The sequence below is a fragment of the Pan troglodytes genome, chromosome 15 (genome assembly GCF_028858775.2).
Source record: "Pan troglodytes isolate AG18354 chromosome 15, NHGRI_mPanTro3-v2.0_pri, whole genome shotgun sequence".
NCBI lineage: Eukaryota > Metazoa > Chordata > Mammalia > Primates > Hominidae > Pan > Pan troglodytes.
In genome coordinates, this window is record NC_072413.2 from 102001754 (window position 1) to 102029231 (window position 27478).

Below are 27478 nucleotides of genomic sequence, written 5' to 3' on the forward strand. Positions count from 1 at the left end.
CGGCCTCCCGAATAGCTGGGACTACAGGCATGTGCCGCCATGCCCAGCTAATTTTTGTATTTTTAGTAGAGACAGGGTTTCACCATGTTGGCCAGGATGGTCTTGATCTCTTGACCTCGTGATGCGCCCGCCTCGGCCTCCCAAAGTGCTGGGATTATAGGTGTGACACCGCGCCTGGCCTGTATTTTTAAAATTAGTCTAACAATCTCTGCCTTTTGATTGGGTTGTTTAATCCATTTATGTTGTTTAATCCATTTACATTTAATTTTGTCACTGATATAGTTGAATTTATGTTGGCCATTTTGCTTTTTGCTTTCTGGATGTCTCATATTCTTTTTGTTCCTCTGTTTCTCTTTTACTGCTTTCTTTTGCATTTAACACATATTTTGCAGTGTAGCATTTTACTTTTTTTTTTTTTTGAGACAAGGTCTCACTGTGTTGAGCAGGCTGGGTACAGTGGAGTGATCATGGCTCACAGCAGCCTCGACCTCATGGGCTCAATTGATCCTCCCACCTCAGCCTTGTGAGTAGCTGGGACTTAGAGGTGTGTGCCACCACACCCTGCTGATTTTTGTATCCGGTTACTTTTAAAATCACCTAAGAAGGAAGGAGGCAAAATATGTATTTACAATATCTTTTGTTATTAACTAATTACCTTTACCAGTTCTCTTTCTTTGTTCATGTGGATTTGAAATACTCTCTGGGGTCGGCTGTTTTCAGCACAAAAAAACTTCCTTTAGTATTTCTAGTAAGGTGGGTCTGCTAGATACTCTCATTTTTTTGTTTATCTGGGACAGTCTTTATTTAGTCTTCATTATTGAGAGTTTTACTGAATACAGGAATCTTGATCGACAGTTGTTTTCTCTTTGAGCACTTTGAATATGTCATCCCACTGCTTTCTGGCTTCCATTGTTTCTTCTGAGAATTCAGCTGTTAATCTTAGTGGGGTTTTCTTTGCATGTGGCATGTCATTGTTCTCTTGCTGCTTGCAAGATTTCACCTTGTCTTTGAATTTCATTATGGCTTTTATGACTTCCTGTAGGACTGGGACAATAATTGAGCCTTTAATAGGCATTTTCATCTTTCTTTTAAGCCACCTGCTTTTGGATGCATGGTAATACCATTGAATTTCATGAGTCCATTGACTACTAAACTGAGCTCCTTGGCAGGAGGCCATGCTGTGCAGGAAATAATGGAAGTGAGAAAGGCATCTTTAGGTCCATGGATAGGGGTATGACAGAAGCTTTAGGTGCAGAGAAGGCAGACCTGAATCCAGAATAGGAGCTGTATCTATTTCCATGAGGGCAAATCAGTATCTTTTTCATGATGGAATCAACCTGTCATCAGCTGGCTGGGCTGGTCCAATGGTGCCATATTTGGGACTTGGCACTGGCCCTTGCTGTTGTGTGGTTGGCATCCAGCAGTGGTAGCAGCCGGATGAGTCTCATCTCAGGAAAGTGCATGGTGTTGAGTTTGTGTGTAAGCCTTCATCCCTGCTACCCGTCCACTCTGTGCGTTTTCCAACCCTGGAGGGACTGGAGAAGGAGGCTGGGTCACGTCCACAGGCAGGGCCTCTTGCCCATCTGGTGACTGAAAGCCTCCTCCACTGTGGCTGCCTTATGGGCATTTCTTGGTACCTCTCCATCAGATCTCCTTATTATCAGTCTTGCCATTTCCACATCCCTGACCAGCTGACCAAGCTATTAGCCTCTGCCTGTTGATTGGGGTGAACCCAACCTCATGGCCATGTCTCCTTCCACCCGAAGCGGTACCACCAGATGGACTGCCTCACCTCTGCTAACTGGGAAGAGCTCCCTTCCCCACTCACTGTGTGTGAGCCTCTCCTCTGGGTGGGGCTGTGATGCAGCAGATGTTCGCCCCTGGTTGTTGCCAGCATCCCATGCAGGCCCATCTACAAACCAAGGCTGTGTTTTTCATGGTAGTGGCTGCCGCCTGAGGTCATAGGTGTGGCTCACACTCATAGGGAGAGATGGAGGAGCAGCAGGAGCAGTGACCATGGATGCTGAGCTGCCTGTGCTGCAGTGACTGGTTTACCCCTCACACCCCTTTCTCCTTTGTAGTGACTGTTCCCAGGCATTGCCTGGATTGCCACTGCATGGCTTTTCCATGGCTCCCTCCTCAGCTCCCATTACTTCCCCAGAGAGGCCCTTCCCAGCCAGCCCTCCTGAGAGCACTCCATACATGCACCTCCCTTAGCACTGCTTACTGTGTTTCCCTGTGTGTCTCTTTAGGTCTTATTGCTAAATTGAAGGTGCCTTGTCTGTTTTCTTGTTTCCTATCTGTCTCTCCAGTTAGAATGTAAGCTCCAAAGAGCAAGGAGCTTGTCTTCTTGTTACTGCTGTATCTTATACAGAGGAGGGCCTGGCATGTAGGAAGGGCTCACAGGTTCATGGAAGAATGAAAGTTCTAAATTCACACAAAAGTAAATATATTGACAATAGCAAGGAGGCGAGTAGATGATTTGAGATTTTGGTCTGTACAAATCCTTTCTAATAGTTTGGACTCCTGAACATGTAAATTTTGCTTGTAGTTATTTTAAATGTTTTTTACTTTGAAGTTCTTGATTACAATAACTAAATTTCAAGGAAAACTTCTGCAGATAGTAAGTTTTGATAGGAGAAAGTATTGGGAGTCAAAAGGCTTAAGTCCCCTGAATGACCATGGGGCCTTGGATGTTTTCTCATCTTTTTGGGCTTCGTGTTTTCTTATGTAAAATAAAGAACATTACATTGGATGACCTGTAAGAGCCTTTCAGGATTAAAAGCCTGTAATATTAGGATTTTAGAGAAGCAATAGCTGTTATTAGCCTTCATTAATATTTGTGCATATCACATTTTTAACAGGAACAAGGCTTGGTCGGGGGCCCAGTTTGTGTTGGAGCGAAGCAGTGTGTTGGTGTTTTTGCCAGGTAAGAACATCATAATTTTGTGACTTGGAATCATAATACTCTGGAGAGAGGCTAAGTTTGTGCCTAACACAGATTATGAAAGATGGTATTCTCCATAGGACTTTATTCTTTTTACACTTTGAGTATGTGAACAAATGTAACTTTCAGTTTGGCTTTTTATTGTAACCCTTGCATTTCTTTTTTTTTCCTTTTCCTTTTCCTTTTTCTAGATGGAGTCTTGCTCTGTTGCCAGGCTGGAGTGCAGTGGCACGATCTTGGCTCACTGCAACCTCTGCCTCCCCAGTTCCAGTGATTCTCCTGCCTCAGCTTCCCGAGTAGCTGGGACTACAGGTGCATGCCACCACGCCCGGCTTATTTTTGTATTTTTAGTAGAGATGAGCTTTCACCATGTTGGCCAGGATGGTCTCGATCTCTTGACCTTGTGATCTGCCCGCTGTGGCCTCCCAAAGTGTTGGAATTACAGATGTGAGCCACTGTGCCCGGCCAACCATAGTATTTCTAAAAAAGATTTCTTATTAATAATTAAGAGTTCAATTTTTTTTTTTTTTGGAGACAGAGTCTCACTCTGTTGCCCAGGCAGGGGTACAGTGGCAAAATCTTAGCTCACTGCAACCTCTGCCTCTTGGGTTCAAGTGATTCTCCTGCCTCAGCCTCTGAAGTAGCTGGGATTACAGACGGGCGTCACCATGCTTGTCTAGAGTTCAACTTTTTGAAGGCAGTTTTGCCACCTTCGAAATTTCCAGTAAAATATTTGGCTTTGTGAAATTTGCATTTTACATATATCATTATAAATGTGAGGTAACTGTCATCAGTTTGCATTGAAAGCTTATTTAGTAATAGTAAAACACACTGTTATTATAATACCATGAGAATCATCAGGGTAATCCTTGAGTTCCCTTCTCAGTGTTTGAGAAAACAGACTTTTAAAATACCTTTCTGAAAAGATGAATTTATGTAAAATTGTACTTTTTCAAAATTACTTGATGTTTAATTCAAGTGGTATAGCTTGATGAAACATTATGACAATAATTCAAATATTTTCTGTTGTAATATATAGAGCATAAACAGATTTGTTCTTATAATAATGGAGAATGAAAAACATGCAATGAAAGTAGCTTACTTAATTTTGGAATGCAACATATGAGTTTCAAACTTTTGTCATGTTTTGCTTAGCTGATAAGGATTTGTTTACATGCAGGGAACAACCATGAGCTGACAGTGGGGTGGTGTTGCATGTGCCTTGGTGAATATTTATCAGATGACTTCTGTGCGCATCATATTGTATTAAGGGGAAAACATCACCCAAGTAGAGCCATGTTGATACTGGCTTAAGAACGCCTAACATGGGCCGGGCACAGTGCTCACGCCTGGAATCCCAGCACTTTGGGAGGCCGAGGCTTAAGAACACCTAACACGGACGGGCGTGGGGGCTCATGCCTGGAATCCCAGCACTTTGGGAGGCTGAGGTGGGCGGATCACGAGGTCAGGAGATCGAGACCATCCTGGCTAACATGGTGAAACCTCATCTTTACTGAAAATACAAAAAAAATTAGCCGGGCATGGTGGCGGGCACCTGTGGTCCCAGCTATTCGGGAGGCTGAGGCAGGAGAATGGCATGAACCTGGGAGGCGGAGCTTGCAGTGAGCCGAGATCACGCCACTGCACTCCAGCCTGGGAGAAAGAGCGAGACTCCATCTCAAAAAAAAAAAAGAAAAAAAAGAATACCTAACATGAGATAAATACTCTATTTTATTTATTTTTTAAGAAAGGGTCTTGCTGTGTTCCCCAGGCTGGAGTACAGTGGTGTGACCCCGATCACTGCAGCCTCTACCTTCTGGGCTGAAGTGATATTTCCACCTCAGCCTCCCAAGTAGCTGGGACTGCAGGCATGCACCCCCATGCCTGGCCAAATTTTTTTTTTTGGTATCTTTTTGTGGAGACGGTTTAACTAGCTTGCACAGGCTAGTCTCGAACTGCTAGGCTCAAGTGATCTCCATGAAGTGATCCACCTGCCTCAGCCTCCCAAAGTGTTGGGATTGCAGGTGTGAGCCACTGCTCCTGGCTGGTAAATACTTTTTACCTGCTAAACATTGCCTGAAGAAAATATCTATAAGTGATATTTTACATTTAGGGTTACTGTCCTTTTAATATGTTTATGTAAATTCAAGTTTGATAGATGTTTATGTGTCAATTGATCTTTTGTGAACAGTTCTATAGTAGTTTTCCAGGGCTGCTGTAACAAAGTGCCACAAGCTAAATGTCTTAAAAGAACAGTCATTTATTCTCTCCCTGTTTTGGAGGCTAGATGTTCAAAATCGAGTTGTCAGCAGGGCCATGCTCTTTCTGAGCCTCTTCCTCTTTCCAGCTCCTGGTAGTGGCCGTCAGTCCCTAGTGCTCCTTGACCTGTGGCTACATCACTCCTGTCTCTGTTGTCACATGGCATTCTCTGTTTGTGCCTCTTCCCTTCTTGTATGGATACCAGTCATTTTGGATTAAAGGCTCACCCCATTCCAGTATAACTTCATCTTAACTAATTACATCTGCAATGACTCTATTTCCAAATAACACCACCTTCCGGATTCTGGGGTTAGGACTTCAATACATCTTTTTAGGGGACACAGTTCAACCCATAACAGACTCAGATTTGAGAATCAGGATGAGGCAAAAGCACCTGCTAGCTTAGCTTTCAGCAAACAGGACAGAGGCCTGATGGAAATGGTTTAGCACATCCTCATGACCAAAACTTTACAAATGTTATTTTTTGATTGTAAAGATTTTGCATGCTCATTATAGAAAATTTATAAAATCTTGGGGTAAAAAAGGAATACAAAAATTACTCATATAGCTAACACCCACAGGGAGTCACTGCTGTGTAAAGGAAAACTGGAATAATAGGGGTTTTCCCTATATTTTTGAGTTACTACTAATCAATGTCACTGTGTACTTTTACTTGTGTTTCTGGCATATTTAGGCAAAGAGGATAAAGAAGTCAAATAAATTGGTAGGGCCTTCTTTGAAAGATATGCCATTTTAATTTAAAGGTTGGTTTCTAGCAGTAAATACAAACATGTTTATTTCCCTCCTCCACTTTTTTCTTCCCTAGGTCTGGGTGAAATAAATTATATGCATGAACTTCTCACAAGCCTGGTTCATAAAAGGTATGTTGAAAATGATACAGCTGTATTCTTCTAAGCCATTGCATTGTTTCTGCCTTAAATAGTTTTAATTATCTCAGTATTTATTTTTGTATCTCATGTATATCTATTCTTTATGGAGATTTTATTTTAGTAATTTCTTAGGTTGCAGGTCTATCCACTCCATTCAAGTGTGGCTTTAGAAGAACAGAATAATGTCTTTTTAAGTCCAGTCCCTGGGTACAGAAAGGTAGGAAAACTGGGAAGACAAGTTCTAAGCACTTTAGGTAAATTTTCCTTAGAGACTCTACTCATGAAAAATATTTTCTGGGTGTCGTGGCTCATGCGTGTGTTTCCAGCACTGTGAGAGGCTGAGGTGGGTGAATCATTTGAGCTCAGGAATTTGAGACCAGCCTCATGGCGAAACCCCATCTCTACAAAAAATATAAAAATTACCTGAGTGCAGTGGCATGCACCTGTAGTCCCAGCTACTTGGGAGGCTGAGGTGGGAGACTTGTGCCTGGGAGGTGGAGGCTGCAGTGACCCGAGATCACACTGGTGCACTCCAGCCTGGGTGACAGAACAAGACTGTCTCAAAACAAAAAAGAAAAAAAAATCACATTTCAGCAGTGTGTTCTGTAGTTAGTGGTTACTCACTTAAACAAATATTTACCTAATGAGCCAAGTATGTTGTTTAGTTTTGTGTTTTATTTTGTAAATCAGTTTGCTAAAAGCTAAGATTTTTTGTTTTCTCAATTCAGGAATTCTGATGCCTTTTAATTCTTCTTTAGCATTTCTTTAACTTTGGGACTGTTCTCGTGTCCTTGAAACCACTCTGGTGACTCTGGTTAGAAGCCATATTCTAGGTCCTGCTTCAGGAGGATTTCTTTATCTCAGATTATGTGTGAATGATGGAGTTGTTTTAACAAGACCCTTCTAGAGCTGCTTGAGGTGATCAGGGGGCCTGAGCTGACAACCTCGCCCCCCTTGATTGCTTTGGAATCTCTAGGAGCAGCCTTGGGTGGTATTCTAGGGCAAGTACAGGCGACAACCCTTCTTCTAGAAACCTGGTTGTGCCCCTGGGCAATTCCAGGACCCCTCTCCACCCCACCAAAGTTACCACACCAGAAGTCAGGAATAGCTCCCTTTGCCCGTGTCTTGTCTGCCTGTGTTTAAGCCTTTGCTGTGTTGTATGTGGCTGGTTTCCATTCATCAGGGGCTTCTTGATCAATTGTGATGTGTATAAAATAGAAAAATGGCTAATTTTGAAACCTGAGTTCAGTATTTACATTCAGAAGCTTTAAAATAATTTTTGCATTTTTGTGAACTTTGCCTAATGATGTTGGGAATATAGTAGGAATGTCAGCTTTTTTCTTTGATGTTTAACAGATTATTCTGTCCACCAATATTGCAGAGAGTTCTGTCACAGTTCCAGATGTCAAATATGGTAAGATACTTCTCCGTTTACCTCCTGGCGTTAGCTGTAGCGCCGTATTTATTGGCTTACTCACCTCACTGAGGAATTGTCTTCTCTTGCTTCCCATCTCCTCCTGTTTGGACACAGGATCGAGAAAAGTAGGTTTCGTCGTTTCTCCCGTACTCTCAGTTCACCAGCTCCGCCCCTGAGTGTACCTATTTCATGCTTTAGGGCAAGCCGGCTCGTCGCAAGTGTCTGGGGTGTTCCACTGGGCCTTGTGGGAAACAGCTTGGGGCTGCCAGGTGGAGTTCTGTGACTGGAGGGAGGCAGATGTGGGGAGGAGCTCAGGCCATCTCAGCTCTGAAGGTTGCTTGGCAGGACACCATGTCAACTCTGGAGCAGCCCACTTTGTCATCTCATCTTCCACATATGTGTCTGTGATTACTTTGTGAGATTGCTTCATCAATGAGTTTTCTAAATTCATTAATTTATATTTGAAAACCTAACACATGTGTCGGGCACTGTTCTCAGTGCTGGCAGTACAGTGGTGCGTAAGACAAAGTCCAGTCCTCATGGCTGCTACGTTCTGGTGGGAGAGAGAGATGCTTAGCAGGTAAAAAGGTTTTATAATTTCAGGTACAGGTCAATGTTGTGTAGGAAAATAAATCAGGGGAAGGGGTACAGTTATTGGGAAAAATGATCTTTCAGATAGGATCTTTCAGATAGGAATTACCTCTTTGAGGAAGTGACATTTTAATAGAGACCTGGATTAAATGAGGAGCGAGCTATGCAAAAAGGTGGCTGGGGTGTGGGGAACGGGTTTGAGGAGCAGCACACGGCCAGTGTGGCTGGAATGGGTAAACCAGGGCAGATGATAATGAGCAGGTGTTTTGTCTTTGTACCAGCGAAATAGCAGCAAAATAGACAAAAAGCCTTTGTTCTCATGACACATTCGGGGTGGGTAGATAAGTACAGATATGGAGTAAGTTACATGATGGTGAGTGTATGAAGAAAAAGGGGTTATTGGGTAGGGAGTGTTAGGGAAGCACCATTGAGATTGCAGGTGGAGTGACCAGGGAATGTGACAAGTCACATCTTGAAGGAGGTTAGGGAGGGAGTCGGGTCCATACCTGGCAAAAGAGTGTTTAGGGTAGGAGAAGGCAAGAGTGTGCTTGATGGTTGTGAAACAGCACCATCAAGCAAGGAGGCCAGGGCAGCTGGACCAGTGTGAACGAAGGGGAAACGAGCCAGAAGAGAGGCCTGGGGGTAGCAGGGGCCATGCAGGGCCCATAGGACCTGGTACAACCTTGCTGTGCTGGGCAAGATGGAAAATCGTTGGTAGGTTTTGAAAACAGAAATGACATAACCTGAAGTTCACTTAACAGGATTTCTCTGGGAATAGACTAGAATGAGGCAAAGGAGAGAAAAGGAAGAGACTTAGGAGGGTGTCACAAGAATCTAGGCGACAATGGGTGGTGCTTAGAAAAGGACAGCAACGGTAGGGGACAGGAGGTGGGGGTAGATCCCAGGGAGATTCTGAAGGCAGAGCTGGGGAGGATGTGCTGAGGTCTCTGATAGAGAAATTGTGAGAGACACATTTGGTTGGCCTCTAGACATGTGGCCTGAGAGACTGGGAGGATAGAGGCTCCTGCGAGATGGTGAAGGCTGTGGAAGGAGCAGGGTGGGGCAGGTGAGGAGCTGGGATTCGGGCTGAGACGTGCTAGATGTTCAAGTGGAGGTGTCATGGAAGCATCTGGCTGTGTGAGCCTGGAGACCAGGGCCAGGGAGCAGCTGGCGGGGGCGTCAGCCCGTGACTGGCGTTGGAAGGCAGGAACCTGGCCAAGCTCTTCTGGGAGTGCACAGAGGGAGGGTGGCCCCGGTGTTTAAAGGTGGGCAGTAAGAGCAGAGGGGCCTCCAGGGCAGTGGGGAGAAAGCCAGTGAACACAGAGGCCTAGACACCCAGTGGGAAAGGGTCTTGAGGGGACGGAGTGGAGGAGTGCATCAGATGCCCATGGCGGGTCAAGGAGGACCTCCCAACGGGGCTGTTGTCAGTGACCTTGACAAGAGCAGCTTTGGTGGAAGCAAGCGTCTGCTTGGAGTGGGCTCAAGAAAGGATGGGAAGAAATGAACAAAGAACCGGTGGCGGCACACAACACTCCACAGGTGTTTTGCTGTAGGGGAGCAGAGGAAATGGGGCAGTAAGTGAAGGGGTGGCCCAAGGGAGTGAGTGTTGCTGATGGGAGATCCCCAGTGCTTTGCCTGTGTGAGGGGGAAAGGTGTGGTGGAGGGGAGGAGGCAGGCCACAGATGAGGATACTAAAGCGCAGAGACACTCGGCAGCTTATCCAGCCAGGCACACCCACATGCACACTTACACCCACCCACCCACACATACAGATGCACAGATACACACACCCATCCAGACACACACATACCCAGACACCCAGATCCACCCACAGGCACACACAGACGCGGGATTTGAATTCTGGCAGTCCCTTGCATCAGCTGCTCTTCTGTACTGCTGTTGTAATGATGCTCTTTTGGAGAACGTTACTCTTTCGGGTGCAGTCCAGGTAGGCCTTCTTATGACACGTTGGGTCTTACGGGTTATGCATTCTTTACACCTAGAGACTCTCTGTACTCAGCAAGAAAGGATGGGACCAGCAACTCCCCATCCTGGGCGGGAGTGGTCGGTGCGTGTTTCTGCCTGTTCACTAATTCTTAAGGCTGCATGTTTCAAATGGCTTTATCACTATGCATTGTGATTTATTATGCAATGATCTCTTATTAGCATGGTGTTTACAGTCCTTTTTTTTTAAATGGCAGTTATAGATTTTTGTTTGACTAGAACTTTGGTCTGTGATGAAGATACAAATTATCAGAGTCTGCGATTGAGTTGGGCCTCTAAAACCAGCTGTAATCAGAGAAAAGGTAAGACATTTGTGTTAAAGCACAATAATGAGTCATTGGTGACACAGTGGCACATTCAGGTGCTTTTTTTTTTTTTTCTCTGAGACGGAGTCTTGCTCTGTCGCCCAGGCTGGAGGGCAGTGGCGCGATCTCGGCTCACTGCAAGCTCCGCCTCCCGGGTTCTTGCCATTCTCCTGCCTCAGCCTCCTGAGTTGCTGGGACTACAGGCGCCTGCCACCACGCCCGGCTGATTTTTTGTATTTTTTAGTAGAGACGGAGTTTCGCCGTGTTAGCCAGGATGGTCTTGATCTCCTGACTTTGTGATCCACCCGCTTCAGCCTCCCAAAGTGCTGGGATTACAGGCGTGAGCCACCGTGCCCGGCCATTCAGATGCTTTTCTAAAAAATTCATTTTTTGCACTTTTTACTTAGATATTTCCTTTCTTGGAACGAGTTTTAAGTTTTTAGCAATGGCTTCTCATATTGTCAGAGTGTCCATTTAAATCCATGCTTCTCCTCTCTTCTAATGTATGAGGTCTTTGTACATAACGGATAAACCCCATCATCCTGACACTATGTTTTTTTCTTAAAGTTAAAAAATTATTGGTGAAGAACTATGGACACCAAGTGGATCACTTCAGTAATTTTTGATGATTTGATTTCTGTTTAACTTTGATCTTCCTAGGGTTAGTTTTCCTAAAGTGGTTCTGCAGAGAGTTCTGGATTTGCTGCATCAGCCACATGTGTCACTGGGCAGAGATGAGGGTGTGTGGGGTCACTTTTGGGGTCTTGGGATGCTTCAACTACAGTGGAGGTATATTCATGACATACCTGGGACAGGTTAAGATCACCTGTGGCAAGAACTGATTTTACAGGACAGCATTCTCAGTGCAGACTGAGAAGTGGCTTATTTTTTTGTTTGTTTTTTAGAAAACCTTTTGGGAAGGGTAGATAAAAGACCATTTCAAGAATACTAAAATACTAAATACACCCCCCAAAATAATAAAGGCAACATTGATTGAATATTTACCATATGCCAGACATTCTTCTAAGTATTTATTAACTCACTTAATCTTCCTAACAACCCTGTGAGGTACTTCGTACATGGTGTGTTAATTAAGATTTCCCATTTCTTAGTGAAGCGGCTAGCTGAGAGGCACAGAAATAGTAACTTGCTCAAGGTTATAGTAGGAAGTGGTGGGAATGAGGTTTGAACCCAGAAATCTGGCTTTGGTCTACATTCTTAACCTTTTTGTTATATCACCTCTCCTGAAATGACTTGCCTAGAGAGGGGTTAAGAGAATGACTAAGCAGCTGTTAAAATAGGGTCACAGAGGCCAGGTGCGGTGACTTACACCTGTAATCCCAGCACTTTGGGAGACTGAGGCGGGTAGATGCCTGAGCTTAGGAGTTCGAGACCAGCCTGGACAACATGGCAAAACTCTGTCTCTACCAAAAACACAAAAAATTAGCTGGGTGTGGTGGCTCATACCTGTGGTCCCAGCTACTCCGGAGAGTGAAGTGGGAGGATCACTTGAGCCTGGGAGGTGGAGGTTGAAGTGAGCCGAGATCACACACACTGTACTCCAGCCTCGGTGACAGAGTGAGAGCCCCGTCTCAAAAAAAAAAAAAAAAAAAAAAAAGTCACAGAGGTTCTCATCACTTTGGAAAAAACTTAAGTATTGTTATAAAGTTAAGAGAAAAAAGGATATTAAACTGTAAACACCTCACTATGTTTAACCACCTCTCCCCTCAAACTTTCTAAAAAACTATGCTTAAAAAATGACTAGAAATAGCTGGGTGTGGTGGCTTGTGCCTGTAATCCCAGCACTTCGGGAGGCTGAGGCCGGTGGATCATTTGAGGTCAGGAGTTCAAGACCAGCCTGGCCAACATGGTGAAACCCTGTCTCTACTAAAAATACAAAAATTTGCTGAGTGTGGTGGCACACACCTGTAATCCCAACTACTTGGGAGGCTGAGTTACGAGAATTGCTTGAACCTGGGAGGTGGAGGTTGCAGTGAGCCTAGATCACGCCACTGCACTCCAGCCTGGGCAACAGAGCAAGACTGTGTCTCAAAAAAACCAAAAACCTCAATAAAAAGTGACTAGAAATAAATATACAAAAATGTTAAAAGTGATTATCTTTGGGTCAGTCTTGGGATTATAGGAGTTTTGTCTACCTTTTTGTATATTCAAAATTTCTATAATTAGATATTTATTATAAAATTTCTTCCTCTGTAAGATATTGCAAAAATAGCACATAGAATCCTTTGAATCCTTCTCTTATCTTCCCCTGGAGTAGGACATCTTTATAAGTACAGTCAACCAGGAACTTGACATAGTGTAACACTGTTAGACTATACACCTTGTTTCACAGTTTTACCTGTACTGTCTGTATGGTTCTGTGCAGTTTGATCCCATGTGTAAGTTTGTGTAACCACTACTATGATCAGAGCACAGAACTGTCCTGTCCCACTGCTATGCAGGGGTGGCCCTGTGCTGCCCCCTTGCAGCCATACCTGCCCCTAACACTCTGTCTGTCAACTGGTGACCCGTCTTCATCTCTGCAGCTTCGTAATTTCCGGGATGTTAGGTAAATGGAATCATACAGTATGTAACCTTTTGAAATTAGCTTTTTCCACTTACCATAGTGTTCTTAGGAGCCATCTAAGCCAATACAAGCTGCACGTAGCAGTGGCTCATTCCTTTTTATTACTAAGTAGTACTCCACTGAACATTTACCTGTTTAAGGACATTTGAGGTTTTTCCAATTCTTGCCGTGTAAATAAAACAGCTGTGAATATTCATGTACAGGTTTTTGTGTGGCCATAAGTTTTCATTTCTCTGGTATAAAAACCCAGGAATATAGTTACTGGGTCATGTGGTAAATCTATGTTTAGTTTCTTTTGTTTTGTTTTGACGCGGAGTCTCACTCTGTCGCTGGGCTGGAGTGCAACGGCGTGATCTCGGCTCACTGCAACCTTCACCTTCTGGGTTTAAGCAATTCTCCTGCCTCAGCCTCCCGAGTAGCTGGGACTACAGGCATGCCCCACCACGCCCAGCTAATTTTTGTATTTTTAGTAGAGATGGGGTTTCACCATGTTGGCCAGGACAGTCTCCATCTCTTGACCTCGTGATCTGCCTGCCTCGGCTTCCCAAAGTGCTGGGATTACAGGCATGAGCCACTGTGCCCGGCCTATGTTTAGTTTTATAAGGAACTACTGTAAACTCTTTCCATGGTGGCTGTGTCATTTTACATTCCATGAGCAATGTGTGAGATCTGTTTTTTCCGTATCTTTGCCAGCACCACTGTTAAAAGAAAAATTTTGGCCAGACACAGTGGCTCATGCCTGTAATCCCAGCACTTTGGGAGGGTGAGGTGGGCAGACTGCTTGAGCCCAGGAGTTCGAGATCAGCTTGGGCAACATGGCAAAACCCTATCTCTATAAAAAATACAAAAATTAGCCAACCATGATGGCATGCGCCTGTACTCCCAGCTACTCAGTAGGGTGAGGTGGGAGGATAGATTGAGCCTGGGAGGTCAATGCAGTTGAGCCATGATTGCGCCACTGCACTCCAGCCTGGGTGACAGAGTGAGACGCTGTTTCAAAAAAAAAAAAGAAAAAAATTTTAGACAAATTAAATTTAACAGAGTTTTAAAGAAGAGTTTGCAAATTGGTCTGCCCCTGAACTGGAAGAGGTTTAGAGAGACTCTGGTGCTGTTGCGTGGTCAAGGAAGATTTATGAACAGAAAAAGGAAAGTGATGTGTAGAAAACGGAAGTGAGGTACAGAAATGGCCGAATTGACTACACCTGGGCATTGGTCCTCTTTGAATGTGGTTTGAGCAGTTGGTTGCCTTTGATTGGCTGAAACCCGGTGATTGGCATAAGAGCGGGTTATAGTCTTTTTACATATCTAGTTAGGTTATAGTTTACTGTATGCAGAGAGACTTTTAGGCTGAACTTAAAATATGTAAGGAGGCATCTTTAGGCTAACCTTTTTTCTTTTCTTTTCTTTTTTTTTTTTTTTTTTTTGAGACAGAGTCTTGATCTATTGCCAGGCTGGAGTGCAGTGGCGTGATCTCGGCTCACTGCAGTCTCCACCTCCCAGGTTCAAGCAGTTCTCTGCTTCAGCCTCCCAGGTAGCTGGGACTACAGGCGCGCACCCCTATGCCTGTCTAATTTTTGTATTTTTAGTAGAGACAGGGTTTCACCATGTTGGCCAGGATGGTCTCCATCTCTTTACCTCGTGATCTGCCCGCCTCGGCCTCCCAAAGTGCTGGGATTACAGGTGTAGGCTAAACTTAATTTAACAACTTTCCCTTTTGGTCCACCTGTCAAGATTAAGAGGTTGACCAAAACCTTAGGCATTGATGTCACTTTGTCACCATTGTAAATGTGTTTATTTGGTCTCAGATCTCCCTGGGAAGAGATTGAGATTGGCTCAATCTCTTGAGCCAAGAGATTGAGACAGTGAGTTTTGTCAGGTGGGAACAAGGACTGTAAGTTATTTTTTTATAAGGGTTAGAGTAGCGGGGACCTCTTTGTGTTGGGATTTTTTATTTTTATTAGTAGGAGAAAAAAACAACTTGGTCTGTTTTAGCATCTATCTTATGCCTTAATAAACAAAAGACAAAGGGTAGATTTAGATAAAAAATTTTAATAGTACCTCTTTGTTCATCCATAATCAGTCAGAAACAAAACATTGGTTCACCCCTCTTGACCTACATCATAGGTTAAAGAAAACATTGCCAAGAGGCCTTCACCCTTCTAGATAGATATCTTTTGTTAGGATCCAGATCCCCATAGGTGGGGAAAGAATGCTTTTTGGGTTGCCCCATTTCTTTTAAAGCTGCATTTTAAGACTCCCTCCTACCCCTCCCTTCACTCTCTCTCCTTGGACAATTTTATTATGTGTTAGGATAAAAGAGTTGCTACTTCATAGGTGATAGAGTCACAAGAGAGTAGTAGTTTGTGTCATGGTCTCCGTGGGCCAGCCTTGGTTCTGAACCTTCTGCTTGTTCCTCACTCGGTCACGTAATGTGGTGTGGCTGACAGCTGGGAGGGTGCTTTGCAGTGGGGCAAGGAGCTGTGGGAAGCACAGGGTGCTGAGACAGCTCCTCGATGGCATCGTAGGGCCTGTCGCCAACCTCGTGACTTTCTGTTATGTACTGTGCATTTTCAAGAAGGGTGTACTTGGTTTCTGTTGCATATTGGGCCAAGGTTGTTTTCTTCAGAAGTATGCATTGGATTTTATAATATTGGTCACTGAATAGAAGTCAGCATTTAGTCTTGTTCTATTTATTCTAATTTTTTAGGATAGTCATTCTTATTTAGAATAATGTTTAAAATAATAACTTATTAAGAATACACTAATGTATTCTAAAGTTTTTACTGACATAGTCTGGTGGAAGATACTTAAGGCTTTGCTTAATTAATATGTAATGACTGTTTAAAAAGATACCTTCATGCTGATGTTAAAGTAATTAATGCCAAACACTGTTTGCACATCTCTCCTTTGAAGGCCGTGCTGGACGAGTGTCTAGAGGGTACTGTTACCGGCTGGTACACAAGGATTTCTGGGACAACTCCATCCCTGATCATGTTGTTCCTGAGATGTTGGTAATTCACTTTGGTCATTGTCAAAGTTTATTTATTTATTTATTTATTTATGAGACGGAGTCTTGCACTGTTGTCTGGACTGGAGTGCACTGGCATGATCTTGGCTCACTGCAATCTGCCTCCCGGGTTTACGCGATTCTGCTGCCTCAGCCTCCCAAGTAGCTGGGATTACAGGCACACACCACCACGCCCAGCTAATTTTTTGTATTTTTAGTAGAGACGGGGTTTCACTGTGTTGGCCAGACTGATCTCGAACTCCTGACCTCATGATCCCCCCGCCTTGGCCTCCCAAAGTGTCAAAGTTAATTTTTTGTAGATAGTTTTGCCAAATAGTCTAAGTGATATAATTTCTAGTGTCATCTAATTTTGATTCCAGAAAAATCCTTGTCTTGCCACATTCCCCCTCACTCACAATCTGGGCTCACTATTGATTACGCATCAGGCTACTGTCTAGGGCGTTACCCACATTTTACAGTTTTAATGAGAGGATGTTTTCTGGTATCTATGGGCTCTATAATAGGATTGTCTTTAAATGCTGCTGTTTTCTATGTCCCTTTATAATGAGTAATTGTGGGATCAGCTTTTTTTCCTTCCTCTTTTCTGTGTCTCTCCCCTTCCTTTGTCCTCCTTCTCTTTTTTCTTCTTTCCCTCTCCCTGCTTTCTTGCTCTCCCACTTTTCAGTCCCTCTTTTCCTTCTCTTTTTTCTTCCTTCTCTCTCCCCATCTTTTTATTTTTCCATCTCTTTCTCTCCTGTTCTTTCTCCTTCTCTCTCCCTTCTCTTCTCTCCCTCCCTCAGTCCTCTCCATTTTTCTTTCTTCTCTCCTCTCCTTCTCTCCTCCTCTTTCCCTCTGAAGCACTGGTTATGTGAATCGGCTAACTGATTTAGTTATGTTATTATTTCTAATCTCAGGCTTGTTTCTTTTCAGCGTTGTCCATTAGGAAGCACGATCTTGAAAGTGAAATTACTCGACATGGGTGAGCCGAGAGCTCTGCTGGCCACTGCCCTTTCCCCGCCTGGTCTGAGTGACATTGAGCGCACCATCCTTCTACTAAAGGAGGTAGGACTGCCTGATGGTTAGTACTGTTGGCATCTGTAGAGCTGTGTTCTACTGTGGCTCCCTCAGTCTGTGCCTCACTTTCCCGCTAACTCTGTTCCTCCTGCCTCACTTTCCCGCTAACTCTGTTCCTCCTGCCTCACTTTCCCGCTAACTCTGTTCCTCCTGCCTCACTTTCCCGCTAACTCTGTTCCTCCTGCCTCACTTTCCCGCTAACTCTGTTCCTCAGCCTCCTTCTGGCTTTCTTCATCCATTCCTGGAAACCCTGCTCTTCCTACTTGGGATTCTTTGACTGCACACCTGACTCACACTCTGCTCTTTGAACTTGTAACCGAGGCCTTGGTACAAGCTGTATCCTAGTGTACATACTGTGCTGGGGCTGTGGACGTTCTGCTTCTGACCTTCGAAGTTGAGGATGCCTCTGGTGTTTTACCTTCTTTATTATGATTGATTGATTGATTAGCTGGGTCTTGCTCTGTTGCCTAGGCTGGAGCGCAGTGATGCAATCATGGCTTACTGCAGCCTCAAACACTGGGCTCAAGTGACCCTCCCACTGTGGCCTCCCAAGTAGCTGAGACTGAGGTGTGAGCCACCACACTTGGCTGCCTTTAAATATGATACCTCCTTGGTTTTCTATGAAATACACTGTGTCAAGTTAAGGAAGTTTTTCCCCATACATAGTTCAGTAAGGTTTTGTTGACAGTGACAGCTGGGAGATCCTTCACTTAGTACTGTGCATGCCATATTTGTTCAAGAGTGAGGTGAGTAGAATTCTGTGAAAGTCCTTTAGTGTTACCTCCCAGGATCATACTTTTAAAAAAAAAAGTAAAATGTGTTCTAAGTTTCAAGGGAAAATTTAAAAAGTTTTTTTTGGTAGCATATCAACCTTTCATAAATTGACTTAGAACGTTATTCACCAAAATTCGGTCTTTGTTTCCTGTTTTGGACTCTCCACCTTAAGGGGAAGAAGTATGAGTAAGTCAGTGCTTGATAATAACACTAATTTTATTTTATAAAGGTTGGAGCACTTGCAGTGAGTGGGCAGAGAGAAGATGAAAACCCCCATGATGGTGAATTGACCTTCTTAGGAAGAGTTTTAGCCCAACTTCCTGTAAATCAGCAACTTGGTAAACTCATAGTCCTTGGACATGTATTTGGATGTCTAGATGAATGTCTTATTATAGGTAAGTGTGAGAACAAATAAATGCTAATGGGAAGTTTATATAACACCACTCTCACAATCTTACATTCTTCTTGTTTATTTTTTATGGTTAGCGGCAGCTCTTTCTTTGAAGAATTTTTTTGCAATGCCTTTCCGGCAGCATCTCGATGGATATAGGTACTGAACATTCATATTTTAAAGTGTCACTGTATTTTAATGGTATTGAATGACACTGTTATCTGTTTATAGGAACAAAGTGAATTTCTCTGGCAGTAGCAAGAGTGACTGTATTGCACTTGTTGAGGCATTTAAAGTAAGTTTTCTGTTGTGTAAACCATGAAAGCAGCTACCACAGATTGTTAGTACATTTTCATACCACAAACGTATGAGGTAGAGACAGACAATGTTTTATCTAGTGAAAGTATTATCAGGGTTATTGGTGTCCAGTGTTAAATTAACCGTGCTGGAAGAAGTGAGTGAGATGGAAGTCCAATTTTATGAAATTGATTGAAAAAATTAAATTTGTAAATTTTTATGTTGTAAATTTTCAGGTTTGTTGAAATTGTACTTAAAAAAAATTCAGTGAGCCAACACATTATTTTGAAAGTTTGGATCCTTTATTTTCAGACATGGAAGGCTTGCAGACAGACAGGGGAGCTGCGGTACCCGAAGGTTGGTGAGCCCTTTCCTGCTGCTTTCTAGATGGCTGGGAGTAATGAGAGAAGGACTCTGTCTTGGCACAGTCATAGCGTGTGAATCATGATGGTGCCACCTGCGGCTGGAGTCGAGGTCACTGTCAGTGCTCGCACGGCTGTCCCAAGAGTGGCAGGCCATAATCTCCGCAGACTGGTCCTTTTGCTTCCATCGCTTCTCAGGAGGCCGCTTGCTCTCAGGCCTGTGATGGAGCTGTGCTGCTTGTTTCATGGCTCCACATTGTACTGATCTTGCCATGGTGTCTGCAGCCTCTTTGGCTGTATTTCATAGCTGTGGGTACTGGGTTGGACGTGTCAGTTCAAAATTGAGGGCCATGTGGCTGCTGTTTCTGTTTTCAGCTCTTTTAGATAACGGGCTTAAAAGAAATGTAATCTGTTACCCTCCATTTTATTGTTTTTTTTTTTTGGTCAGGCTTTGCTGTTCTTCTAAACTTATTTGGTTCAACAGACTGTTTACAGGTCTGCCGTTTCTGTGTGGAGATTTGCTGTGCTTAGATATATCTCTACCAATACATATATGAGTTAGGTGTTTAAAGTCTTTTTTTTTTTTGAGACGGAGTCTCAGTCTGTCACCCAGGCTGGAGTGCAGTGGCACGATCTTGGCTCACTGCAAGCTCTGCCTCCTGGGCTAACACCATTCTCCTGCCTCAGCCTCCCGAGCAGCTGGGACCACAGGTGCCTGCCACCACACCCAGCTACTTTTTTTGTATTTTTTAGTAGAGATGGGGTTTCACTGTGTTAGCTAGGGTGGTCTCGATCTCCTGACCTTGTGATCTGCCCGCCTCGGCCTCCCAAAGTGCTGGGATTACAGGCGTGAACCACCACGCCTGGCTTAAAGTCTTTTAAAGGCTCAGCTGTATTATTTTTCTTGTTGGTATGTAATTTGTCAGACATCTTTTTTCAAGATAATCAAGTTATGTCTACCTTTAATTTTTGAGACAGGTGAACTCATCTGAGTTTCTGTATTGTGTTTATGGTTGCGTATTATGCTCTCTGGCTTCAATGTAAAATTGGATGTACCTGGAGAGGGAGTGCCACGGTCAACTTGAGTAGCTCAGTAATTTACATTCATCATTAAATTTTTGGATGAAATATGTATTAAAGTAGCTAAATTCAGCTCTAATTTATTACCTTAATATTGAGTATTCTGCTTTTATATATTTAAAGGATGAACTTAATTGGGGACGGTTAAATTACATTCAAATCAAGAGAATTAGAGAGGTAAGTTAAGTTTTTTGACCAAATGGATGCAAATAAAGTTGACTTATGAAATATTTATTAAATGACAAAATATTTATTAAGTACGTGGGTAGTAATGAGTATTCCAAGAAGTGTATTTCCTGCCTGTTTCCAGCTTTAGTAGGAGCGTCTCTTGTGTTTTCACCTTTCAGTAGAACTACTTGGGTTTCTAATAAATACTCCTTTTCCAGTTAAGGAGTGTATTTCCCCTATGTATACTTCAATGAGGAATGGTTGTGTCATCTTGTTGTATGTCTTTTCAGTATATGTCAGGATAAACAGATTGGGTGTCGTGGCTCACACCTGTAGTCCCAGCTTCTGGGAAAGCTGAGGTGAGAGGTTTGCATGAGCCTGGGAGGCAGAGGCTTCAGTGAGCCGTGATCGCACCAATATATTCTAGCCTGGGTGACAGAGCGAGAGCCTGTCTTGAAAAAGAAAAAGATAAACATATGGTATTTTAATTTTTTACCCACTAATACAATCTTACATTGCTTAATGACAGGAATACATTCTGAGAAATGAGTAATTACATGGTTTTATCCTCGTGCAAACAGCATAGAACATACTTACACAGACCTAGATGGTATGGCCCACTACACGCCTAGGCTGTATAGTGTAGCCTATGGCTTCTAGGCTGCAAACCTGTACAGCATGTGACTGTATTGAACACTGTAGGCAATTACAACAAAATGGTAAGTATTTCTGTACCTAAACATAACTAAACATAGAAAAGGTGCAGTAAAAATATGGTTATAAAACAGGGTTTCCCAACACCTGGGCCATAGTCTCCTTTTGAGAATATAACTAATACCAGATCTCAGGTGGAGCAGTTTCATCCTGAAACCATCCCCACCTACTCCGGCCTGTGGGAAAATTGTCTTTCATGAAACTGGTCGCTGGTGCTAAAAAGATTAGGGATCACTGGTATAAAAGATAAAAATGGCATACCAATATAGGGAGCTTATGGTGAATGCAGCTTGCAGGACTGGAAGTGGCTCTGGGTGAGTCAGTGAGTGAGTGGTGAGGGAATGTGAAGGCCCAGGACACCACTGCACATGACTGTAGACTATAAACACTGCAGACTTGGGCTACACTAAGTTCATAAAATTTTTAAAAAAATTAATTGTAGCTTAATATAACTTTTTTTAACTTGATAAACTTTTTAATTAAAAAAATTTTTTGGCTCTTATATTAACACTTAGCTTAAAACACAAACATTGTACAGCTATGCAAAAATATTTTCTTTCTTTATATCCTTATTCTATAAGTTTTTATCTATTTCGTTATTTATTTGGTTTTTGAGCTAGGATCTCACTCTGTTGCCCAGGCTGGAGTGCAATGGCATGATCACAGCTCATAGAAGCCTTGACTTCCTGGGCTCAAGCAGTTCTCCTGCCTCAGCCTCTGCAGTAGCTGGAACTACAGGCATATGTCACCACTCCTAATTTGTTTTTTCTTTCTTTCTTTCTTTTTTTTTTTTGAGATGGAGTCTTGCCCTGTCACCCAGGGTGGAGTGCAATGGCACAGTCTCGGCTCACTGTAACCTCTGCCTCCCAGGTTCAAACAATTCTCCTGCTTCAGCCTCCCGAGTAGCTGGGATTACAGGTGTGCGTCACCACGCTTGGCTACTTTTTTGTATTTTTAGTAGAGACAGGGTTTCACCATGTTGGCCAGGCTGGTCTTGAACTCCTGACCTTGTGATCTGCCTGCCTTGGCCTCCCAAAGTGTTGGGATTACAGGTGTGAGCCACTGTGCCTGGCCTAATATTTTTTATTCTTTTATTTTTTTGTAGAGACAGGGTGTCACTTTGTAGCCCAGACTGGTTTTATCTATTTTAAAAAATAATTTTTATTTGTTAAACTTTTTTGTTAAAAACTAAGACACACATACACATTAGCCTAGGCGTACACAGAGTCAGGATCATCAATATCACTGTCTTCCGCCTCCACATCTTGTCCACTGGAAGGTCATCAGGGGCAGTAACACATGGAGCTATCATCTCTTACAGTATAATAGTGCCTTCTCCTGGATACCTCCTGAAGCATACCTGCCTGAGACTGTTTTACAATTAACTTTGTTTGTTTCCTTTTTTTTTTTTTGCTGCTTCTTTCAAGACATGTGAAGTTAATTAAAAAAAAATAGGAGTATATACTCTGAAATAATGATGGTATAGTATGATAAATCCATAAGCCAGTAACATAGTTATTTATTATCATTATCAAGTACAGTCGTCCCTTGGTATTCACAGGAGGGTTGGTTTCAGGACCCCTGTATACCAAAATTCACGAATACTCATGTCTTACAGTTGGCCCTGTGGCACCCATGTGAATAGTCGGCCTTCCATATACTCGGGCTTGGATCCCTTGAATACTGTATTTTTGATCCACATTTGGTTGAGAAAACCTGCGTATAAGTGGGCCCTCGCTGTTCAACGCCATGTTGTTCAGGGGTGAACTGAAATGTACTGTATGTGTTGTATGTGCTAGACTTTCATGTGATTGGCAGCACAGTAGGTTTGTTTACACCAGCATCACCGCAGACACGTGAGTAAACGTGTTGCCCTACAACAGCTATGACGTGACCAGGCAACAGGAATTTTCTAGCTCTGTGACGGTCTTATGGGTCCACAGTTCTATACGTGTCCATGGTCAACTGAGACACTGCTATGTGGTGCATGACTTATACATGAATACATGACGGATTTCCCACTGTTGACCCAGCCACGTGTTCTCAGAATAAACTCTGCTTGTTTGTAATGTTTTCTCCCAAAACATTGCTCGGTTCTGATTGCCAATATTTTCTCTAGAATTTTTGCCTCTATATTTATAAGTGAAATTGGCCTCTGGTTTACGTGTGTGTGTGCATGTGTGTGCACATGCATGCACAATACTATGAGATGTTGTTATTGATACCACCCTGGTAGGATGAACATCTTTCTGTGCCCAGGAACCATTTTAATCAACAGTTTAATAACTAGAAGTGTATTTCTTACATATTTGATAGAACACATTCAAAAACACCTTTGGGATTAGTGCCTTTTTGAGGGATCAATTTTAAAAAAAATTTCAATATCCCTGGTAGTTACTGATCCATTCTGGATTCTAATTCTTCTGGAGTCATTTTTGATGAGTTATGTTTTTTCATTCAGGTACCCATTTAATCCAGATCATGAAGTTTATTGATGTATAGTTACTCGTAATTTTCTTAATTTCAAATTCATGTCAACTGGTAACACCTTTCTTGTTCTTATTATTGTGTATTTGTGTACTCTCATTGTTTCTTGATTATATTTGTATATTCAGGGAGTCCCCAAGACCATCCTCAGGTTCACTGATTGGCTAGAAGGACTCACAGAAGTAGAAAAGCTGTTATGCTTATGCTTATGATTTATTTTAGCCAAAGGATATGGATTAAAATCAGCAAAGGTTAAAAAAAAAAGTGCATGGGAGGAGCCCTGGAGAGACCAGGTGCAGGCTACCAGGTGTCCTTTCCCAGTAGAGTCTTATGGACAGTGATTAATTCTCTCAGCAACAGTGTGCGATGACAGGCATGAAGTATTGCAACCAGGAAGCTCACCTGAGCCTTGGTGTCCTGGGTTTTTATTGAGCACTGGTTATGTAGGCCTAGAGTACCCATGTGACTGACTTTAGTTACTCAGTCTTCAGTCCCTCCAGAGGAAACTGTTACCCTCATGGCCCAAGGCCCCACCGTCAATCACATTCTAGCGTGAACTCTTTTGTGTGGCCCAAGGCCCCAGGTCAGCATGCATACTCTTATCCAGGAGGGTAAGAGTCCCTGGAGGCTTGGCAATGACCTTTCAGGAGCTGGGCCAGGGCCAAGCCTTTCTCTGGAATGTGCATGGTCTGGACAGCCAGGCCTGCTGGATTACTCCTTTACCGCAGAGTCTGCAAGATGCTTCCTTTGTGTTATTGCATTTTCAGAGAGCTTACTCTTAGTTTCATTTGTCAGTTTTCTTGTGTATGTTTTTTGGGAGGGAAGGAGTAGGTGGGGGATTCTAAATTATTGCTTTTTGTTTTTTTTCCATTAATTTAGTTCTCCTGTGACTTTTAGTTTACTTCAGTCTTTCTGAAATTAGTATTTATTATTAATAATAATATTTTCAGTCTTTCTAATTAAAAGCATTTAAAGCTATGAATTTTATTATGAATAGCTTTAGCCACCACATCCCATTGATTTTTGACATTCCTGTCTATAATTTCTTTTAGTGTTGGTTTCCTCTCTGACTAAAGAGTTTATTTTTATTTTTTAGAGACAGGGTCTTTGTCTCCCAGACTGGAATGCAGTGGCATGACCATAGCTCACTGCAGCCTCAAACTCCTGTGCTTAAGCAATCCTCCTGCCTCAGCCTCCCAAAGCTCTGAGAGGTCTGAACCACCGTGCCCAGCCCTGAAATGTTTTTAAATATCTTTTTTTTGTTGTTCATTTCTGATTTTATTGCATTTTAGTATAGAGAGTGGCATAGTCTTGGTTTTTAATTAGTTCACTTACATGTGATTACAGTCACATGAAACAGTTCCATCCCTCAGGGGTACAGAGGCGAGCATCTGAGTGTGCTCTCCCTTGCTTCCCATGTCCCAGGCTTTTCCTCCCTCCACAGAGATAGTGGCTGCTGAGTTTTTCTGTCCTTTCAATTCTTTTTAGTTGTTATTCCCCCCAGTTATGTTCACACTTGTGACTGTATTCTTTTTGTAATTGAGATAATTTTGTGGTGACTTAATTTATGATCAGTTCATAGGTATTTGGAGTTGTGTATTTTCACATGTGTACATTAAAGTTTGACATTTTGTGTGAAACAGTTTTTATTACAACTGGATATTGATTTTATTTTCCTGTTTGGAGGGACTATTTGGCCATAGATCACTTACTTTGTTTTTAATCACAAAAGTCGTACATGTTCATGGCAGAGGCTGGGACGTGTTTCAAGGATCTAAAGCAAGGCTGTGGTCATGGCTCTCTGCTATTCTGACCTCTGGGTGGGCACAGTTATGCGTTTGCATTGGTTCCCATCTCAGGGGTGTGTGTTTATAAACAGATCAGGGAGCATATATGATTTTGTATTCTGGTATTTTCTCTAAGTGTTATATTGTTCATCTTTAACATTACTTATTAATTAATTTCTAAGAAGATGATTCTTGCCAGGCATGGTGGCACACGCCTGTATTGCCAGTTGTTTGGGAGGCTGAGGCTGGAGGATCACTTGAGCATAGGAGTCCTGGGCTGTAGTGCGCCATGCTGATTGGGTGTTGCATTAAACTCAACACTGATGTGGTAATCTCTTGGGAGCCAGGGACCACTGTGTTGCCTAAGGAGGGGTGAACCAGCCCAAGTTGGAGCAGGTCAAAACTCCTGTGTTGATCAGTGTGGGATTGTGTCTGTGAATAGCCACTGCACTGTCTAGCCTGGGCAATATAGCAAGATCTTGCCTCTAAAAATAAATTTTAGGCCAGGCATGGTGGCTCACGCCTGTCATCCCAGCACCTTGGGGGGCCGAGGCAGGCGGATCATGAGGTCAGGAGATTGAGACCATCCTGGCTAACACGGTGAAACCCTGTCTCTACTAGAAATACAAAAAATTAGCTGGGCGTGGTGGTGGGTGCCTGTAGTCCCAGCTACTCGGGAAGCTGAAGCAGGAGAATGGCGTCAACCTGGGAGGCAGAGCTTGCAGTGAACCAAGCTGTGATCACGCCACTGCACTCCAGCCTGGATGACAGAGCGAGACTGTCTCAAAAAAAAAAAAAAAAAAGAGAATAATAATAAAAATTTTTAAGAGATTATTTCTTTTTTTTTTTTGGAGACAGAATCTTACTCTGCCACCCAGGCTGTAGTACAGTGACACAATCTTGGCTCACTGCAACCGCTGCCCTCCAGTCTCAGGTGATCCTCCCATCTCAGCCTCCCAAGTAGCTGGGACTACAGGTGTGCGCCACCACGCCCAGCTAACTTTGTATTTTTTTTGTAGAGACTGGGTTTCGCCATGTTGCCCGGGCTGGTTTCAAACTCCTGAGTTCAAGTGATCTCCCAACCTTGGCCTCCCAAAGTGCTGGGATTAGAGGTGTGAGTCACCGCGCACAGCCAAAAGATGATTCTTAATTAGCTGCAGTGTTTCATTCTGTAGCTGTGTTTATACTTTACCTGTTGTGCACTTATTTTCTAGTGTTTTCACTGCTCTGATAACATACGTACCTTTGAGACATCAGATTTCAATGTATTTTTCTTAGGTGGCTGAATTATATGAAGAATTGAAGACTAGAATCTCACAGTTCAACATGCATGTTGATTCTCGGCGACCTGTCATGGACCAAGAGTATATATATAAGCAGCGATTCATCCTACAGGTGTGCTGAAGTTTCCTGGATATTTTTTTTCCTGATTATTTCTGCTTACAAGGTCTTGTGGTCAAGAAACTGCTTATTCCTGCTTTCTGATACAAACCAAACCTCAAAGGAGATTTTAGGTCCATAGTGTTCATACTGTGTTTGGGAACCAGGAAACATTCTTCTTTCATAGTTTGCATTATTTGTTGAGTTGATGATTCACCTAGAGAGTATTTATTGTTTATTTATTAATATTTAATGGATTCAGACCCATTTCTAATTTCCAGGGGAGTGTTTCTGTAGAGTACCTGTGTTATCACTGCTTCAGGAGAGATCCTTTTGTTTTAGCTTTTAAGAAAGTGAAGTGCTCTTTATATCGTTCAGTGTATATAGCTATTCCCCTACACTGAAAATATTATTTTAACTTTGGAGGCCATGGATTCAAATTACTAGTAGTTAGCTGGAATGTAGCGAGCGAGAAGTGTGTCCTGGCCAGTGGAGACTGCCTCTGCTGTAGGGTTTCCTAGAAGGGTTGGCTGATGCATACAGAATCAGGTTTGAGGTAGATGCCTATAAACTGGGTGTGCTGGAAATGTGCGAGTGTTTTCCTGGATGTAAAATTGCTCTAAGGCTGGGGGAGTCTTTGGTGGGTGTGTTTCAAACTGGTATGTTTTTATTGAAGAAGGGACTCTTTGCAGAGTGCATTTTAGAGGTGAATAGTGGACGCCAGCCTGCTGCCCTAAGTCTGAGTGCTCCAATTGGAGTTTTATCTGAACATCTGAGAGTACCTTGCACATAGATGTGTGTGGGGAGAAGTGGAGAAAGTTGGCCGACCCTGGGGCTTTGTGTGTAGGATGGTTTATGTCCTTGTTCAACTTGCCACTGTTTCCCAAGCCTCATTCTGAGAAGTACTCAAGCTCTTTTGAAGAAAGATGTTTCTGTTAGGTGAAAAAAGTGTTTCTT

General features: G+C 43.0%; 1 protein-coding gene across 6 annotated transcripts in view; it reads left to right on the forward strand.

Annotated features, from left to right (window-relative positions):
* Window positions 1–27478, forward strand: part of TDRD9 (tudor domain containing 9) — a 124104-nt gene that overhangs the window by 59852 nt on the left and 36774 nt on the right. For 5 of the 6 annotated variants that reach the window (XM_510193.9, XM_016926799.4, XM_016926800.4 and 2 more), the window contains 13 exons: window positions 2865–2929; window positions 6033–6087; window positions 6229–6313; window positions 7453–7510; window positions 10306–10410; window positions 15914–16011; window positions 16938–17069; window positions 18085–18250; window positions 18342–18405; window positions 18478–18541; window positions 18856–18900; window positions 20109–20162; window positions 26420–26536. In XM_510193.9, the coding sequence (XP_510193.3) occupies window positions 2865–2929; window positions 6033–6087; window positions 6229–6313; window positions 7453–7510; window positions 10306–10410; window positions 15914–16011; window positions 16938–17069; window positions 18085–18250; window positions 18342–18405; window positions 18478–18541; window positions 18856–18900; window positions 20109–20162; window positions 26420–26536 (1108 nt within the window). The remainder of the gene's footprint in view (window positions 1–2864; window positions 2930–6032; window positions 6088–6228; window positions 6314–7452; window positions 7511–10305; window positions 10411–15913; window positions 16012–16937; window positions 17070–18084; window positions 18251–18341; window positions 18406–18477; window positions 18542–18855; window positions 18901–20108; window positions 20163–26419; window positions 26537–27478) is intronic. The other variant, XM_016926801.4, reaches the window with a different exon arrangement.